This window comes from Xenopus tropicalis, chromosome 1 (genome assembly GCF_000004195.4).
Source record: "Xenopus tropicalis strain Nigerian chromosome 1, UCB_Xtro_10.0, whole genome shotgun sequence".
In the NCBI taxonomy this organism is placed as follows: domain Eukaryota; kingdom Metazoa; phylum Chordata; class Amphibia; order Anura; family Pipidae; genus Xenopus; species Xenopus tropicalis.
The window spans coordinates 45,487,364-45,508,285 of record NC_030677.2 but is presented as its reverse complement, the minus strand read 5'-3'; the positions used below and the strand labels follow the sequence as shown (position 1 = coordinate 45,508,285).

Here is a 20,922-nt window from a genome sequence, read left to right as displayed (position 1 = left end):
TAAGTAAAGAAAGTAAAATTACACTTGCAATACAAACAGCTCAAATGTAACTGACAATCGGTAATATTCATAAATATTCTTGTAAAATGATTTATACATTACAGAATATCCAAAGGTATGGGGGCAATGAAAAATTTCAGTTGGCACTGATCTCTTCCTGAGCTGGGGACTGAGAAGTACAAAGCTTAGATGGTCCTCACTGGCACAGGATCTGTGAAAATGGGGCAAATAAGAACATTTGCCAGTGACTATAGGCAGTAATATACTGGCCATAGTTCCAGCAGGACAGCAAATAAGTTTTAACACCAAATCTCAACCTAACTGACCTGTGGCTATGAGCAGAAGTAGAAATTATCCACAAATCTTAGCATAACTTGCTTTTAATTTGGGGCCCACCAGTGCTCCAGGCACCCCTGGGTGGGGGCAGCCCTATAATTAGGGACCCACTGTTTTAGGATGTTCTCTAGAAGTATTGTAGTAACAATATACATGGGCATACCCAGGCCTTTGCATAGATAGATAAGCCTGGTGCACAGATTTCTGGGGATATGGTACTCCCCAGCCATATTAGCAGAAAAATTGAACATACTGGCACTCAAGGCTATTCAACACGGCAGTCCCACATGTATATTGGCTTGTCCCTCGTGTATATTGTGTCAATAGTAACAAACACAGGAGTATTCCCTATCCCTTAGTAGTGTTTGTGGATTTTTTTTATTATTAGGCAGTGTATACCCTTTATATGTGAACAGAAATGGAACAGGCTCTATTGGGACTTTATGGTTCACAACAGAGCATTGTACAGTCTGTAGTGGCTATTGGGACAATGCAGCAAAACCAGCTCTTCTCAGCCAAGAATAAAATTCAAAAAAAATCTTGCCTGCTTCTTCACAGAGCTGCTAATAGCAAGTCATGCAAAGCATAATGAGAACTGGGTGGACATGGTTCATGAGAAGGGATAAACAGTTACAGTTGAAATCACAATAACATTAACAAATAATTGTAAAAGTATTCAAATTGGTGATTCGTCAATTTTTTTGCCAAGTTTTGCTGCAAAAAAATGCACATAGACCAAATGCCCATATTGTAAAAAATAGCGTGCGGCTTGGAATAAGTCGCAGCAAAAAAATAAATGTCTATTTTCAATGCATTCCACAAATTTGAGCCATTTTGTGAATTTTCAACAAAACAGGACAGATTCACCCATCACAAATTTAAAATGATCTAACTTAATAGTTGCTTAGAATTCCATTTTATTTCATTATTTGGGTTAAGTTTCACTTTAACCACAATTCTTTTATCTCTTCAATCATGTTGTGTTTGGTGCAGTTTTCCAAAAAGGACCAAAATGAAACCTCTTCAATCAGAGGAACCCAGAGTCAAAGTAAAAGTCATATAAGCATGTTAATGAAGATTTTGGAATGGCATAATACAGTCATGCCCAACACAAAGCAAAACAAGTCATGAATCTTTGCTGTGCTTTAATCTGTATTAGGATGAACAAAGATTCTTTGATCATGTCCATCTAATGTAACAGCATTCAGTTGTATGAGCTTGCCCAGAGATGAATGGGGACATAATGATCTGACGGTTCAGGTTGGACCAAATCTGCAGCTTTTTGAAAGAGATCTTTAAAATTCTTAGTTACAAAAAGGAGAGACAGTTTCATTTCTATAATCAGAATGACAAGCTGACTGGTTATGAAAGCCAGTAGTGCAAAAGAGGAGCTTTGATCTTTATCTTTGATCAACAACAGTTCATTATTCTATTTTTGCTAATAACCCAGTGTCATCCAAAATCTTGTTGGTCACTAACAAGATGGAAGCTACCAATCAGCTTGTATGCAACCCCATTCTGTCTTTTATGGGCTTGCCATAAACTTTGGTGGAGACCTCAGTAAAACCAATGTAAACATGTATATATAGTGTTTGTGGACACGTGTAAACATATTTAAAGCTTTATAATGTTTTTTTAAATTGGGCATGCCTGGTAGTTGTGAACCACTGCTTTATCTGTTTTCTGTGGTCCATACAGTGTCTGTCTAATGTAACAATACCATTAACTCTGAATATTACTGTATAATAAACATATAGGTTTATAGTGAATTAACTTTAGTCTTCATTCCCCTTATTTTCATCTTGTCGAGGTCCATACGAACATGGAAGGAGCTGCATCTTTCTCTTCAGCCATGGTTTATGCAAACTGTACACTTGTCAGTAATGTTAGCATCAATAAATAAAGTGCAGAGATCCCTTAGAATCTCTGTGAGATCCCTGTAACTTGGAGTTGGGAGTGCAAGCTGCCATTTCTTCCAAAAACCATAATTTTGTGAATGTCATGAATGGGCCCTTGAGGAACACAAGTAAATATCTCTGGAGGATAGAGTAAGTTCAAGTTAGTTCCAAATAGGTCATTAACCCTTGATCTGGTGAAGAAATTCAAGACAGTCACAATAAGACCAATATTAGATTGAATCTTTTTTTTTTTTTAAAGTTCCAGTTCGGTGATGGGTTTGCTACCAACTGTTAATGAAAATAATATATATGGTATAACATCCCAATGCAATGAATATGTTAATTTATAGGGTAAACTGTTTTTTCCCTCTTGCCTTACCAAGGGGAGGGGGTTGGGGGAAGGGAATGGGATGGAGCAACAAGGAAAGAAACCACCACCGTGACTATATATATGTTGGGTGGTGTTAAATAAAATCTGTAAATATAGCAGAATTGGATCATTTTGTCTTTGACACTTATCCGGAAATCAAGGTGAGTCTTCAAAATATTGTAAGGACAGGTTTAATTTTAGGTATTTAGGCTTTAGGCCTACTAGTAAATCTAAGGCCTAAAACTGGCAAGAAATTGCAGCAAATGTTTAGACATTTAATATAAGTTGTTTGAACATTTTATGTAAGTTGTTTACAGATAAGGAATGATTAACTGCTACATGCTGAATCATATATCGTCACCCCAAGCTATCGAAGGGCCCCAGATGTCACATGTTGGTTTGGAAAGTCCAGAAACTTCTGCTATCATGGATGGTCAAACATTAGGAGAAGCTTCGCGAACGATGTACAGATAACAGAAGAATATTGGACTCTGATTGGACAAGATATGGGGACAGTGGGGGCTTCTGGAAATCCCCCACTGAAGGGTATAAAAAGGCATGATAGAATGTAAACAACTTGGAGGTTTCATGCACAATATTTCATTTGTACATTGTCTCCCCATTGATGTAAAAGTAAATCTCATCTGATATCTGAAGAACAAAGTCTAGGTGGTGTTCTTGCGTTATTACCCAATTTGTGGGCCACACAATATCCTTCCAGAGTTCAAGGGCAGGGATGTCCCTGGACCATTTAGAGGCAGATTCATCACAGTACGAGTTCGAATCCCGAAATGGGTAAAATTCGGATTAGATATGATAATTTCTGATGATCGGAAATGTCACGAAAATGCTTACGAAAAAAAACGCAATAGTCACGATAATATCATATTGGCGATCCGAAAGTCATGAAATTTTCGTATCCGAACAATCGTAAACGGCGGGAAAACCTTTCTGACTTTGATCCTTCTGTGCATGATTTTGGAAGCCTCCCATAGGACTCAATGGCACTCTGCAGCTCCAACCTGGCCCAAGGAAAGTCTCCCATAGGGCTCAATGGCACTCTGCAGCTCCAACCCGGCCCAAGGAAAGTCTCCCATAGGGCTCAATGGCACTCTGCAGCTCCAACCTGGCCCAAGGAAAGTCTCCCATAGGGCTCAATGGCACTCTGCAGCTCCAACCCGGCCCAAGGAAAGTCTCCCATAGGGCTCAATGGCACTCTGCAGCTCCAACCTGGCCCAAGGAAAGTCTCCCATAGGGCTCAATGGCACTCTGCAGCTCCAACCTGGCCCAAGGAAAGTCTCCCATAGGGCTCAATGGCACTCTGCAGCTCCAACCTGGCCCAAGGAAAGTCTCCCATAGGGCTCAATGGCACTCTGCAGCTCCAACCTGGCCCAAGGAAAGTCTCCCATAGGGCTCAATGGCACTCTGCAGCTCCAACCTGGCCCAAGGAAAGCCTCCCATAGCACTCAATGGCACTCTGCAGCTCCCACCTGGCCCAAGGAAAGTCTCCCATAGGGCTCAATGGCACTCTGCAGCTCCAACCTGGCCCAAGGAAAGTCTCCCATAGGGCTCAATGGCACTCTGCAGCTCCAACCTGGCCCAAGGAAAGTCACGATAACGAAGCTTAATGATTCCAAAACTTTCATACTCGTTGTGACAGATACAATTTTGTCGCATAAAAATTGTCACAAAGTATTAAAAAGTTGCGCAAATTTACAAAAAAAAAAAGCAGAAAATACGCACAGTTCTATAAATGAAAAAAATAAGATTTTTTTGTATTCGGAATCATTCGTACTTTGATAAATGTGCCCCTTAGTATATAATTTTCCTAGGGGAGCTTCTGGGGCTGGGGGTATAACAAGAAGTACAATTCAGAAATTGGCTTTGCCAAGTTAGGAGTAAAAAAAAATGTCTTTATCTTGGTTTGGTGTTGTATCAATCTGTGACCAGCCAAACCAATTTATAGGATATGAAATTAAATGACATCCTACTGCTGTGCCGATCTGTATTATAAGTAACTGAGTGATACACATGAATTTGCTTGCAGGTGAAGTGGTTCTATTTGTGAAAGTGCTTCTTTGTGTTGTGAATACACACTTACACCATCTACATTCATATAAAGACCTAATCATTTGCATTTACACTAAATAACGGAAGGCTTGGAGCAGCGGAGAAGATGCCCTTGGAGCACTATGATTTGCATTTTTTGAGTGGCTTCTTATTGCCTTACAACATGTGTAAATAATTATAACAATGACAGGACTCTGATGTTCATAGAAAGTGATTTGTCCACCGGGAGAAAGAGAAACATGTCATTTACATTGTTTGCCCATTAAATAGCCATTCTTCTTTTGTGTGGAGAAATATATTCATTTATTTATCTAGAACATGAGGCAGAAATAAGGGAATGACTAGAGGTTACAGTGTATATGGAATTTAATTTATAGCAAGGTCATTTCCATTTGTCTCTACAAAAACAACAACAATAAAAAGATATTGCTTTGAACTTTGACAGAAAGCTTTGTCTAGGTCTCAAAAGGCAGCAAAACCTTTTTAACATGCTTTTTGGCATGGTTGTTTTTGATAATAATAGCTTCTTCTGTGTCACCCCCCCCCCTTCCCCAATACAGACCAGTGTTATGCAGAGCTGATGTAGTTAAACCATACACAAGTGATGCATACTGGTGGTAGCACTGTATGGATGCTTTTCATCAAAGTTACTGGGGCATCTTGCTAAAATAATATAAGGCTACCAGATTTCCAATGTAAAATCTGGGGACAGGAAAGGGCTGTGGTGCACACAGTAAGCTGCACAAAATGTTTATATGCCACGTCCACTTTTGGCCACTCCCCTATTGTCATACACCCACTCGACATCCAAGCCACATATCATCTTAATTTATTTCCCTAGAAAAGCTCCAAAATAATTTTATTCCTTCCTTCAGCAACAGAAATGGTGGTGGGGAAGTTTGGAGGACATGGGAGGTAAAAGAAAAAAAAAATCTGTTAACATGTCAAGTAATAAAGGGGTCAGCAATTGTGTAATATCAATGGAATCAACACTAATAAATAAACCTTGTAACTCATGAACAACTCTACTTTAGTGAGTACAAGAGATTCAACTCAATAGTCAGGCCTGTCAATTCTGAATGCTAGAGTAAGCAGCAGAATCAATTGCTTGTGTTATGAGTAAAAGACCTTTAGAGTGAGAGGTGTTGAGTAGAAATCCCAGCACAAATAAAATCCAATTAGCATGTAGTAGAAAACACACATCTCTTTATAACTCTTCTATATTCTTCCTATAACCAATTGCATGGCAGAGTGGGAATACAATACATAATATTACACCGGACCTTCTGCAATTAGCCCATGGGAAAACAGTTTAACAAACACATGAATACAGAAAATAGTGTTAAATCCAATCAAAAGGTTTAGGTTGTACAATTTACAGAAATTATTACAGAACAAAACCCCAGTGTTTAACACAATTACTTTCTCAGATGGGGAAGACTAGAGGGAATTGAGCAACACAGTATTCCCATGGAATAAAAATAAAATGTAGTTTCCATCACTGAATATTATATTCTTTCAAGTATCTGAAGGAATTTCAAGAAACTTCAGAAAATGTACTTGTTATACTCCTGCTCATTACATTTTAATTTAAATACAGTATTACAGTGTCCTTATTAGTTCCCTTTATGTACCTCCACCCCAGTTATTATTTATCCCTGCAAGTACATTGCTGAACCATCAAAATCTCTTTACTTTGCTAAAGGACAGAGAAGCATTTACTGTATTTCTCCGATATGGATCAGTTGATATATCAGTCATTCATACCTTCACGTTCTCTCAAGCTTAGATGTCTTACATCAGCTTGTTTGACCTGAAATGCCAATAGAGCTTTACCTTTATGTATGAATAATATGCTTCCAAGAGTTGTTCTTTTCTGTGAAAAAGATGTTTTCTTACCAAAACAGCAATTTTAAGGTATAATAAAGCAATTCTGATCATCTAAATAAGAAAGATTGGCCAATGTATGTGCATATGTCAGAACAATATAATCCACACTTGCAGGAGTTATACACAAAATATATATATATATATATATATACACACAAAATATGTTTACTGAAGAGACTGATGCTTCGTCTGGGTCTCCAGCCTTTATCAGTTTAAAGGACAAGAAAACACTAGGCACATGTTAGGCACCCCCACCAAATTAATTCAAGACTTAATATCAAACTAACATAAAAACATATAGTTAATTGCAAAGAGTGATACTGAAAAACAAGGAAATGCTAATTCACTGTGAGGTGGCAATATGTTAGGCACCCTCAGTGGATAAAATATCTTTTTTTTCCTGGGTTACATTTCTCCATCAGACAAGTCTGGGGTTGGTACATGATGGGAACACTACCTATCTATGTAATGACAACTGTAATTTTGGTGGAGGAGGAATAATAGTTTCATCAATTTTTCATTGGCTGGGCTAAATCCCCTGGTTTCTGTGAGAACAAATTTCATGGGCTGGCTAAATCCCCTGGTTTCTGTGAGAACAAATTTTAATGTTCCTATAATGTACCAAAATCTAGAGAGAAGTCTTTTCATAAGAAATAAGTCTCAAAGGGAGGACCAACTGGAATAAGAAACTGGACTGGTTTTCTGGATCTTTCTATAATTTGGAGCAGCAAACGTTTAAGCTACTAAAACATGTGCTAGAATCCAATAAAGCAAGCAAATCAAACGAAGATAAAGAATTGTTAGCTCAAAAAAGACTCTATAGCAAATGGCATTGCCATATTTGATCATTTCCATCAAAGATAAGCAGATGTTAATACACCAGTGCTATAAGGTGGTATGATCTTCAGTATCCTTGTTAGTGTTGGTTGCTTTATATGTTTTTTAAAGATCTTTGTATCTGCTACAAAAAAAAGACTTCTGTCGACAGCACTGGCATTGGAGTGACATGGAGGATTTATGTTGAAGCTTCAGTCAGCCTATCAGTGGGGATTCTGAGGTGATCAGACTTCCCAAAATCAATAGAAATCACCACTGAGGACTCTGAAAAAGGAGACTTAGAGTTGTATGTTTGCAATTGTTCAGATGCAGTGGACTGAAACCGAAATACAAGGATTTTTCAAAGGTGAAGACTACAGAGACTTTTAAAGAATATTAGATAAAAAAAATGTAAAAAGTCAAGGTTGTAGCTTTTGCAGGCAGTGGGGTGAAACAGACTAAAACAATACAGAATATTTTGAATGCTATTGTGCACTAGGCAAAAACTTCTAATGAGGTGAAAAACAAAATCCACACAAAGAATGAAACATTTAGTTCCACACACCAAAGACTAACCACATGGAACAGCCAGAGAATAAAAAGTTCTTTTTTCCCAACATGAATATTTTGTTTGTATTAGACATTCATATATTTGTTAGTAGAAATACTAGAAAGAAATATACATCCCCCTTAAAAATGAGCAGGCATGGTAAAGTAAACATGGGAAACATTTTTTTATAAGAGCTTGATCAACAACCTCTTGCTTAGAAGAAAAACTTCCATTCCAATTAATAAGTGTAATCATCTGAATGGAATTCACCATGGACCTTGCATATTATCTAGAAACATAGGGAAGCTCTCTGACAAGGATACACATTGGGGCAGATTTATTAAGTATTATATTAAGTATGATCGGTCCAACTCTGACTTTTTCCTACCTTGCGTATTTTTGCCGATTTTTTCACTAATTTGCACTTTTTCGTACTGTGAGTCAAAAATTACGTGACTAAATCATATTGCTGCGTAGAGTGCGAAAGTTACGGATTCATTCAAGCTTCGGTATCGTGACTTTCCTTGGGCCAGGTTGGAACTGCAGAGTGCCATTGAGTCCTATGGGAGGCTTCCAAAATCATGCACTGAAGGTTCAAAGTCAGAAAGGTTTTCCCGCCATTTAGGATCATTTGGATATGAAAATTTTGTGACTTTCGGATTGCCAATGCGATATTAGCGTGACTAATGCGATTTTTTCGTAAGCATTTTCGTGATATTTGCGATCATCAGAAATGATCATATCCAATCCGATTTCTACCCATTTCGGGATTTGAACTCGTACTTGTTGAATGTGCCCCAATGTGTTTTCAGTTGTTGAACTGTGGGGCCAAGAGAAATGGCAATTGGTCTGCCATGTAATAGTTAAGTGTAGCCTGCTGTGTTTAGTCAGGGTCCCAGCTGTGACATCCTGGGGCAGGCCTCCCAGCGCAATCCTTGTTCACTATTGGCCACTTAGTAGATGCCATACTATCTAGCTCCTGTGGACAACAGTAGCTGTTTGGTGCCAACCTGAAGATTGTTACACTTTTACTGTAGACATTGTCTGAAGATTTTTAATTCACCCTTGATAAAAAATGCATTATTTGAGCTTTGGACAGGGGGCTCAAAGGTTCCTCTTCTTAAGCCCTGATAAATATATTCAGGGTTCTTTAATAAATTCTTAGTGTTGCATCTGCTTCTGAGCGCTATAAAGTCTAAATAATTTTCTTTGATTAGCCTTTTTCTGTTAAGCTTATTCTTTAAATCTACAGATCCTTCAGTGAAAAGAGCCAGGCTGTGAAGACAGTATACATCAACAGAAAGAAAGAGAGATCAGTAAAGCCAACTTTTCCTGAATGGTTAATAAAAATGTGTATCACTTCTGAGCTGCCCTTTTTTAAGCTTCTTAAGACTTATCATATCACAGTTATAGGATTAAAAATGTAGCTTAGCTTGAGGGACCAGAAATCATCACTGTATCCCCAATACATGCTTTCTTCTTTAATCTGAACAAAAACTTCCTCACCTTTCAATTTTCTCTTGAGACTTTGAAATCTTTAAAAGGAAATATAAATAATATCACCTTAAATGTATTTACTCTCAAGTAGACAATTAAGAACTTAGAAGAAGCCATACTTTTGCCCTCAGTTGAGGCATGTCTAAGATATATCTAATATGTATGTGTGCCCTTGATTTGTTTCTGTGCACCGTGAAAGCCAAGGTGGGGAGGGAGGGGGGCTCCTGTCCAGTATTCACTGTATATCCAGATACACATATAATACCATTGAGATATGATGCAGAACAGAACAGGGTGACTTTCACACCAGATTGTACATGCAGATCTAATCTCATCATAGTTATCCAGTTTGTGATGAAGTAAAGCAGAAAGTCTTTCCATGGAGGAAATTCACCATATTTTCTCTCCCTCAGGTTTGGGGAATAGTAATGCTAGCCAAGGGTCTAGAGGAATATCTTTTGTAATAGTGTGTTCATAAATCCAAATATTTCTTTCAACATTATGGATATCAGTGATTAGGTCCACCATGTGTGTAGTGTGTCTCCTTCCTCACTGTTGAAATGCCAGGGGGCTTGCCTCTATTCTATTGCACTGTTATCAAGGTGCCAGATATGGGGGAACGGTTCAGCTGTCCAGTAAATTCTGCCTTTCGATTGGTTACTATAAGTTACAATACAAGTAGCAAGTTTAAGACCATTTGTTAGATTACCCCCTTATCATCCAGCACAATTTTGAGCCCAGGTCCAAGGGAATTTCTTAAAGAGCACATGTAACTTCCCACTAAATATAATGCTGGACACACATTTGTTACCTACAAAGATGGCAAGTTAAATAAACTGTAAAAAGTAAAAAACTGCATGTTTTGGATATCAGAATCTATAACACATTATTGTAAGTTTGTGCCTCTCCACCAGAAAAATCTCTGTGAGCATCTTATCACTTTTGGGTTAGCATCTGTGGTTGTTGACCTTTGAGTTTAAGCAGTTGCATTTAATTGTTGAACTATCTCACTCTGCAAGAACTATGGGGGCATTTGCTAACGTGTGAATGTTATTTTTCTTCACAATTAGTATTTTTTTGCAAAAAAGCATTATGCATCAAAACTGCAACAAATCTATAAACTGTTGATGTCATGTAGAAGTCAATGGTAGTTTTCCTTTTTCAATTGGCTAATCTTTCTTTGCTTCTTCATTTTAGAGGTTTTTGGGGGTTTTTTTTACACCTTCATTGTGCGTCAAAAGGAAAAAAATTGTTTTTCCATTCGTGCTTTTTTTTTTTTTTTTTAGAAGGCTACTTTAACCAATCACTTGGCATTTGTGGTTTTAGAGAAAATGAGTTTTTTTGTGGTTTCAAAAAAAAGAAGAAGAATGTGGGTAAGTGGGCCCGTCTTAGTTGAACAAGGTGTAACATTGTTATTGCTAAAAATGCACTATGCACTTCAGTTATAAGAACTAATAATGTCTTCTGAACCAGCTCTAGAAAATCATTAATGAATTTAGAAATCGATTAATGAATTTTGAAAAAATAAGTGGTCAAGGCAGCAGCTTATTGTATATAATGTTTATATTACTGAACATTTCAATGCTAGTTTTGGGTCAGTTTTGGGTACTTCCAGCTCAAATATTATTTGAACAATTGCATAATCACATCGCAACTAGAGAAATTTGTTTAAACAAAAGGGGGTGTTCTAAACCAATGCTCACCAGATTACAGTATTAGTTTGGGTGCCCAAGCACCTCAATCATTTGAAATCAACTGCAATGATTCCTAATAAATTAAACCAAACCTGCAGCAAGGGGAGAACTCAATTAGCACATTCAAATCAGGTGCACACTCTTCGGATTACAGGTAGTGGTTAAGAAAGCCACAGCGTTATTTATCATTTAAAAACCCTATGCGCCTGACTTGAATGTGCTTATTGTTGTAATGCAGTTACTGTATATATTTGAGCATTGTCTGTTCCTTATACAGAGTAATAAAGTATCTATTAGAAAAAGCACATTGTACTGGCAGCTCCTGCAACTTAGAGCAAACCATTCCAACCTATAGAAAATAAACTGCTGCAAGTTCAAGCAAAATATCAGTTTATTAATCCAAAATGTGACTAGGCATTTACATTTTGTTGCATGGATGCAGAGGGTAAAGATGTGGTCAAGAAACATTTTTGCCCTTGTAACACCTCATTCCGATGATAGTAAACAGCAGGATCGCCTCCAACTTCACTTTTAATATAGCTAGCCAAGTATATTTTGATGGCATCATTTCATATAGGTTCTTTCTATGTATCCATAAATTAAGTGAAATCTTGCTTTATTAAAAACATATCTTTGTTGAGTCTTTGAATGATTGCCGATTACCTCCTTTATGGGATACTGAATAAATTTACCAGCAATGTAGATGCCAGTAAATTTGTAATAACTTGTTAATCCACCCCACCCTCCTCTGATCTGCCCTATTCCCCCCTTGTTATCTCCCACAAAATCCACTTCTGATTAAGTGTCGACACCACAGCTCTGCCCCTTGATGTCATAACAATGCCCCAAAACCAAAACGCAACCCATTTATGTCACAACCCACCCCTTTATGGATCCTCCCCAGGAGATATCTTCCCTGTTAAAGGCGGCAACCCTCATTTCAGGACATCCAATTGGTTGAATATTACTATTATACATGGGTAGCCAAATTGCATTAATCACCAACTGGCCACCAAGATGATTAATAAAAACTGAGAAAATGGTATATTGTATAATAATGAGGGAGCACTTGTGGACTCAATTTAAAACTATGTTTAATAGCAGCATAGGTTGCAAAGAGCACTTTACAGCACATCTTTAATACATTAAAAACTGTACAAGTTACTTCCTACTTCTATTTTTGGAAGCATAACGCACAAACTTAACAAGTTTTTATAATATTGTTCCCATATTAAAAAAAGGATACTAATCAACAGGATACAGAAGCCCCCCAGCAGAGTGAGCCACAAGTATAAACTAAGATCTACAGGAGGACAGTACCCGAAATACTTTCTAAAGCATCCTTTTGAAGTATAAGCGTCCCTGCATAAGAAAGCAATAAACCATTTAATACAATTTCCACCTATTTCTGCAAAAAGCAACTCAGAGATGCAAGAGACTTCAGTTCACAGTGGCTTCGGACTCGGCCCGCTGCTGTTGATAGAATCAAAGTCAATGACAATTTTTCTGTGTTTGGGGATGAATTTCCTTTAAAAAAAAACAGAGGGGAAAATGTTAGAATATGTTGCAGAACTCATTTTAAAACAGTAGAATCTGGAAAAAAATGGATATATTTTTCAAGGATTCAAGCGCTCTCTGGAGGAGCCAATTACAGTGCCCCATGCAGAGAGAATCTTTAGAAGGGATAGACTGAAACAAAAAGACACATGGAGCTGCTGAGGCTGTGTGTTTTTCAGCTAACAGACATCATAAATTATCATCAGGAATGGAAGATTTTTTTTAAACAACTTAGCACCAGGAGCTGGTTTCATTGCTAAAGTTTTTCCCTTTGTGTTAAATGTATTCTCTCCCTCTCTCACTTTTTCTTTACTGATGTTTGAAAAATTTTACATGTAGAAATTTGCAGGACTAATGCTTCCCTGCCATAGAAACGATTTGTTTAGATTTGAAATTATGCACGCAAAATAAAAATTTGGCATTTCTCAAAACAAAATGTTCACAAGGGCCGGCAACATCCAAAAAGTTTTCATATGCATTTAAATGTAAAGTACTGTTAAAGAGGAGCATACATATCAAAATTTGAGTTAGCTTTTTTTCACAATTCAAGAAAAAACACAGCAAAATACACGAATGTGAATATACTCAAGAATATTTAAAGGGACAGTTTAGTGTACAAAATGAAACTGGCTAAAATATATAGACTGCGCAAAATAAATATTTCTCATATTTAGGCAAAAATGTAATATAAAGGCTGGAGTGGACAGATGTCTAACATAATAGCCAGAACAATACTTCCTCATTTACAGCTTTCTAAGCTATTAGTCAGTCAGTGAATTTGGGGGGGGGTCACACAGCTTGTGAGCACTCAAGTCAGATTCAAATGCAAACTAAATGAAAAGTTATGTCCCATAAGTTCCTAATTGGTTGCGGACTACCAACAGCTTAGAGAGCTGTAAAGAGAAGTGCTCTGGCTATTATATTAAGATAGAGAACATTAAAAGGCAGGCTAAAAAAAATTATATATATATATATATATATATATATATATATATATATATATATATATATATATATATATATATATATATATATTATATATATATATATCTTTGTACAGCAGCAATTGACTTCCATTTTTTGGCAGTAAGCAGAAGGCTAGGAGGAGATGTGGAGCATCGCATGGTGGTGTTTTAGAAGGGTTTTTTTAAAAACATTGAAAATAAAAAACTTTGTGCAGGGTAGAATACATTTTTTCCTTACAAAAAAACAAACAAACCCTAAATTTAGTGTTACTTTTCCTTTTAGAAAGCAGCTGCCATTTTAGCTTGGTCTGATTTCACTTCCTGCAGAAGGAAGTCTGGCAAAGAAGATTATGCATACAGAATAGAAGTAAAGAAATGCAGTCTTTTTTTCCCCACGGAGGACTGAGCAGTAGTATTTATATAGACCTTTCTGTTAAAGCTTACTTAGTTTTTAACCTTTCCTTCTCCTCTAACCATTGCCTAGACTTTTTCAACAGTCTCTAAAAAGCATGATTATTTTATTTAAAAGTTATCCATAGTTTTATTTGGAAAAACATGTCATGATGTCCATTAGCTACAGTTCTTTTGGTCGAAAAAGAACCAGAGCAGCTTTTTTTAGTCAACAGACAAGCAAATGGCAAAGCCAGTACTCCCCAAAAATGTATTGCTGGTATATTTTATTTCAGTAATGTCCAGCCAGAGACAATGAGCTGTATTTGACTATTAAAAGTATAGTCTATATAATTATATTATATTATATTATATTATATATATATATATATATATATATATATATATATATATATATATATATATATATATATTGTGTACGTCTAGCGGTGTATGTGTATTATATATTAAACACAAACAGCTGGACATGAGACCGGAAACACTGCCTACATGTAAGGTTGGCCGATACTGCAGAAACTACCTTTGTAGCAGCTGGTTAAACCCAGGCAGTGCAAACTTCTATGAAAACACTTAATCCCAGTTCATTATTTTTATCCCATAATGTTTATCACAACACAATCTATGCACAGACCCTATTAGAATGTATCAAATAAAGTTTTGCCAAATAAAACACTATTAAAATCTGATTTCCTGGCCTTACGTGTATTTGATACCAGCCAGATCAAACATGTGTCTTGCAGCTTTCATATCTGGGCTGTCGTGATACTTGTCAGACATAAAAATAACTTCTTTTATACCTAAAGAAAACAAATATCTACATAAGCAAAGTACAGCAAAAGTTTTGTATTTTGTATGTACATCAATTCAGTCTCTCAGATAATGAAAACAGTGTTCGCATAAAATTCAGCTTCCTGCTCATTAGAATTTCTTTAACCTAGCTACAGAATACAGAAGTTCTGTGTATCAAGTAGCAGATCATTTAAAATCACCCAATTCAAAATTGAAATAGGGCTAAAGCTTAGTAAAAACACCACTGTATTCTACAGAGCTTATCTGTTATGTAACCCGCGCCTTTTCTCCTTTTTCCTCAACTGGAGTGGCTTCCCTGTGACTACACAGCATCTTATTTATATAAGTAGTCTTTCTGAAGCACACACGCAACTTTCACCAGTACAGGGCAACAGTAAATTTCCCTAACATCCCTACGACAGTAATGACCCATGTCTTCAAAGTTGCACATTAGGGGCTCCCTATGTCTTGTAAAGCCATCTGTTGAGCATCAGTGCTACTCTTTAGTGTGCTCTGGGCTGCTGTTGAGAAGCTAATCTTGGGTGTTTTCGGAAATCTTCAAAAGATTAGCAGAATGTGCAGCTATATCTGTAATAAAAGCACAAACTACCAGGTCTGAAATGGGATTCAAGATAGGCCCTGGCATTTCAAGCAAACAAAGGCCAAACATCCCCCACCTGCCCAATTAATAGTGACTGTCCATGGCATCTTACAGCAGCCCCTTTGGGGCATCCGCCAGAATCCACAGATTGCCCGTCTGGACCGGATGCTACAGGACTGAACTTAAATCAGCCGATTTGTTTCTATGATGCCATGTAATATGAATTTAAATTAATAACTGATCAGCCTTGTAGGGATTCTAATTTTGTATATTTCTGTAACTTGCAGGTCGGTCTTTGAGGCACACACTGTAAATAAGCAGAAGGCAGAGCTACATTCATAGCCACAGATCTCCAAATCTAAAGGCTGCAGAGTCTGGTACAAAAGCCCATAGCATAATGTGCAACGTTTCTGGCTGAATTTCCTGTTGAACTTACTTTCTTAAACTTAAGATATAAAGGGGCAATCACTCATATTTAACTTGAGTCTAATGTTTAGGGGACAAGGCACAAAACTTCTTGCTTCAAGACCTTATCCCTTTAAAGAAACCATATCACAAATAATACTTTAATGCAAACTAAATACAGCTTTACAATCTTACATTTTAAGTGATGTGCGAATGGATACATTTTATAAATATGACTGCAAATAATGTAGACTAGAATAGAGTGGCACCTACCAGCCTGAATGACAAGTTTGGCACACTCATTGCAAGGAAACAAAGCAACATACATGGTGCAGCCTTTCACGTCAGCAGTGTTTTTGTTCATTATGGCATTCAGCTCAGCATGGCAAACTAAAACAAAGGAAAGACATTTTAAAGAGTAAAATTTGTGACAATTCAAGAGCATTTAAACTAATGAAATTATATATGTAACAACTCATATACTCTGACATGGCAAATATCTTTGGAAGTCAACAAGCAAGGATGTTGCTTAGAAAGGCAAATTCCAGATAGGCTGGAGCCACAAGAAAGGAGGCATCTCAGATGAGGAGCACATCTAATTCATGGCCGATGGGATATTTTGCCCATTTTTTCTCAATGAATGGGCTGCCAAGAATGACCAACTTAGAAGCGAATATTTGCACTTGATTGAGCCCCAATCACAAGGGTGTGCTTCGAGTTACCTGTATTTTAGGAGGAAAGCATTTTCTTGCAAGATCCTTCTAAGGCCAATGATACATATATTAAAAGTACAAATAATTTTGCAGGAGACAGGATTAATGGGTAGTACCAGTTCTATAAAAGGACCAGTATTATATAGTAGTAGTTAGAAAAAAAAATTCTGCTTCAGAAATTGCAAAACAGAGTGTATTACATTTTAGGTAAGAGGTATAATTGAAAGACAAATAAAAACAAAACACAATTTATACTTAAACTGAAAATCAGTGTCTATATTATTACTATGCATAGTACATTGAGTGGTCCCTATCCAAACAATTCTAATACTTCACCAGAAGCATTATTATGTACCTCTTTAAATGCTGCCTTATACATTGTGTTATTATTATTAGCCCAATGTATGGAAACAAACCTGAGATTTACTTAAAATAAATAAAAAGATACATATGCCAAAAATGTATATAGGCAAAGAGCTACATGTTTCTAGTCATCAAGATGACATTAAAGCAGAACCAGAAAGCCTGTGCTATCTCCTGAAAATTTGTGCAAGATAAAAATTATGTAAGATAATCACTTACTGTAATTTCTGTGGACAAAATCAAACTTCGTTAAAGTCTTTCCAGGTTTCAAATGTTTAAAAATGTCACCCAGCTGTGACTGTGTTCAAATGCCTATTGGTAAGCCTACAAATAGTGAAAGTATGACCATGTAGCTTGGTACCTACAAGGTACATCTATTTGGGACTTTCTCCCTTTTTCTATAAACCATCATTTTGGCAGGAAATGTATTTCTTTGGAATAAAAATTACAGCAAACCTATATTCTGTGCCTTTTTCAATAAAAGGTATAGAACATGAAAGACAAATAGCATTGCATACTATTCTAATACTATAGGTTAGCGCATATTCTTTAATAGATGGCAAAGAGAGCCACAAGGACAATTAGGTGCTAGCTGTACTTACCATAAGGGTATTTTGTATCAAGCCTATCCTCTGCAGTCCTGGCCCATGGGAGCACATCGTCGTGACAGCCATTAGGCATACCGTTGTATCCAATTCCAACTATCTTGTTCTCGGAGTTCACAATGCATGCACCGACCTGAAATAAATAGAACTGGCTATACTACAAAACTTAACATGTAGGTATAATTAATTAAAGCTAGGGAAGGTCATATACTAGCCACTCTTTCATATGACAGAAATTTCTCATTGTAAGGAAAAATATAATCTATGTGTAAGATATGTTCAAAAAGAATTTACATGTAGATAGACTGCAAACATTTATATTTTTGCATGTGTATTGATGCATATGAATAAAAAGTGCCATGTTGTTTATTCTACTGAGTATCTATATTATACAGGCACACACACTTTATATGAGAGAGAGAGAGAATATATGTTCATGGGGGATTAATATAAAATAGAATTTTATTAGTAGTCAGAGAGGAGCTTGCTTGTCTGGCTACTGAGGAGGTCTCAAAAGGTGAAATATCTTTGCTTTATGACCAAAACCAAAACATGTCCTCAAAACCACAGCCTGCTCCAACCATGTGACCAGCTGTCATAATAGCCCTCTGCTTGTGCTCCCCTCTACACTAAAATCAAAGAAAAAATCTAAAGATGCCAGATGTGGCGCTTGACAAAACAACAAGAGGTAGCTTTGTTTTGATGGCAGGCAGCCATTAACACGAGTGGGCATGTTCTTAAAGGAGAAAGAAAGGTAAAGTCACTTGGGGGTGACAAAATATTAGGCACCCCCAAGTGACTTTAATCGCTTACCCCATACCCCGGGCTGGTGCCCCTGTACGGAGAAAACCGCACCAGCCCAGGGTAGCAGCGATCGCTTCCTCCTTCCGGGTTCCCTGCGCGTGCATGCGCAGTAGAGTGAAAAGCCAAACTTTTAACAGAAAAGTCGGCATTTAACTCTACTGCGCATGCGCCAACCGCTGGCATTTTCAGAAAGGAAGCAGGAAGTGCTGCGCTCCAGGTACCCCGGTGCTGTTTTCTCCGTACAGGGGCACCAGCCCGGGGTACGAGGTAAGCGATTAAAGTCACTTGGGGGTGACTTTGCCTTTCCTTGTCCTTTAAGAGTGTGAATAGTTTAAAACATCCAAAATGTTTGCCAGTTTGCACTCTTGATAGAGGCAGCAAAAAAATAAAAGCCTTTGGTATCTTCTTACCTGTGAGTTTGGGTCTTTAGATCTCTGAGCTGCTAAAAATGCTACAGCCATAAAATATTCACACCATTCCAAATAGTCTTCTCGCTTCTTAGACAGAGAATTAGCTGCCATTCTAAAAACAAATAGGAAAAGAAATTTACACGAACACACATTACCAGCACTTCCTTGCACCACTCTCTTAAAGGGATAGTTTATCTTTAAGTTAACTTTTCGTATGTTATAGAGCAGCCTACCTTAAGCAATTTAAATTGGTCTTATTTCTTTTATAGTTTGCTTTATCTGCCTGCCTCTTATGCCTCTTTTCAGCTTTCAGATTGGGGTCGAAGACACTGGCAGCCAAAACACTATTGGTCCTTGTTATTATTACTTTTCTCCATATTGGAGCCCAATAACCAAAAAATAAAAGGGCATATAAATGATATGTTATTGCCCTTAATAAATAGAGCCATGCTACAGCCATGTGACCTGTGTTCTGATAAACTTCAGTCACACTTTACTGCTGAGCTGCATGTTGAAGTGATATCACCCCTCCCTTCCTGATCAGAACAATGGGAAGGTAGCATCCACCAGATATGATAATAGCACTCAATAGTAAAGGTAGTCATACACAGGCCGATTTTACCTGCCAATATCAGTCCTTCAGACCGATTTGGTAGTTCATCTGACGTGTATAGGCACAAACAAAGTGCTTCCCAACGAGCATCTGGCCTAAAATCGCCCAGATATTGATCGGGCAGGTTTGATTTCTCCGTCGGATTGGGGACCGCATCAGCCACGGCGCCTATACCCACCATTTTAATTCAACTGTTTGGCTCTAGGCCCAAACAACCGAATAAGCTGGATATTGGGACCAACCTTGCTAAGCAAGCGGATCTTAATGTGTTTGGCCAGCTTAAGAAATCTATGTCAGACTTGGGACTCCTCCAGTTACATTGGAGTAGGTGAAACAATAGGTTAGCTGAAAGCAGTTCTAATGTGTAGCCTTCTGAAAGCTCAGAATCAGGCACAATGCACTATGATGGCTGTATTGGCAAACAACCCTAGGCTCTTATTATGAGCCTTGGGTCATAATGTCAATTGTCTTTTATTATGAGACACCAGTCCTCTTAGGGGCGGCTGATCGTTTGACTATATCAATAGCCACAACATCTACTGACTCCTGAATAACCACTGGCATGCGCAAAATCACCAATTTACAAAGCGCTCAGGTGGGTAAGAGAGGCGCACGGTCCCGTTACCCATTGGTTGAAGCGCAATCTTCGCTCATCCTGCCGCTAAGGAATTGTAGTGTTCCGGGCTCTGTCAGTATCCGCACAACCTCGCACCCAGGGAACCAGCAGCAACTTGACTTCCTCACTTTATCCCGGGTTAATGCTGATTGGCTGCTGTTTCGCTCCACAGACGGGGCCCCTCCCACCCGTTAATCCCAGACGCTGGCTCGCCAGGTGGGTGGGTTTCCAGCCCAATTGGGCAGCTTTTCAAATCGGGTGGCGGGTTTTGAAAGTCCAAATGAGCCGGTGTACATATTTGGGATAGTTTTGGAAGTTGCTGCTGGTTTCGACTTTAAAAGCGCGCCAAAAATAATTTACGCAAACTGCAAGTGGACAACTTGTGCTCAGCCTTAGCAGCCCCTCCTCTGCCCTTTCCCAGCCGAATGGCCTATTGCTTGCTGGGTAACGTAGTTCTTTTAGCTTTTGTGTGCCCCACTTGTTAAATAAGATTACGATACCAGCATGCAGTGGAACCGGGTGGTGCATGTGAGTGAAGCTGGAATGTATTTAGTGAACATGGCTTCAATGTGCAGCTGCTGCCCAGCCCCTGGGCCCAGCAATACAGGGCTCTCCCTCTCTGATAGCTGCTGAGTCCTGTGTGTGATTTTCATACCTCCCAACATTTGAAAAATGAAAAGAGGGACAAAAAGATTTGGTGCACGCAGCGCAGCAATTTGTTACCACGCCCACTTTTGTGGCCACGCCCCAATTACCACACCCCATTTTAAAAAAAATACTCCTTTTATATAGATGAAATGGCAGGATCAGACGCAAATGTGCTATACCCTCATACTGAACGACCTAAGGAAAACAATATAGCAACTCCTACATTAAAATACAAATATAGAGAGAAGGCAGTCAGTTATAAGTGAGTTATAACTAAGTACCAGTTTTGCCCCCCTCATAC

The 20,922-nt window shown here is 38.0% G+C and overlaps 1 protein-coding gene across 1 annotated transcript; it reads right to left on the bottom strand.

Moving 5' to 3' along the window:
• Nucleotides 1-12,198: 12,198 nt before the first annotated feature.
• dctd (dCMP deaminase) lies at nt 12,199-20,023 on the bottom strand. Its single transcript, NM_001016265.2, is given in 6 exon segments — nt 12,199-12,648; nt 14,755-14,851; nt 16,123-16,239; nt 17,528-17,663; nt 18,745-18,856; nt 19,983-20,023. Coding segments are annotated over 6 exon segments (573 nt in total). The 5' UTR covers nt 20,012-20,023; the 3' UTR covers nt 12,199-12,566.
• Nucleotides 20,024-20,922: the final 899 nt, after the last annotated feature.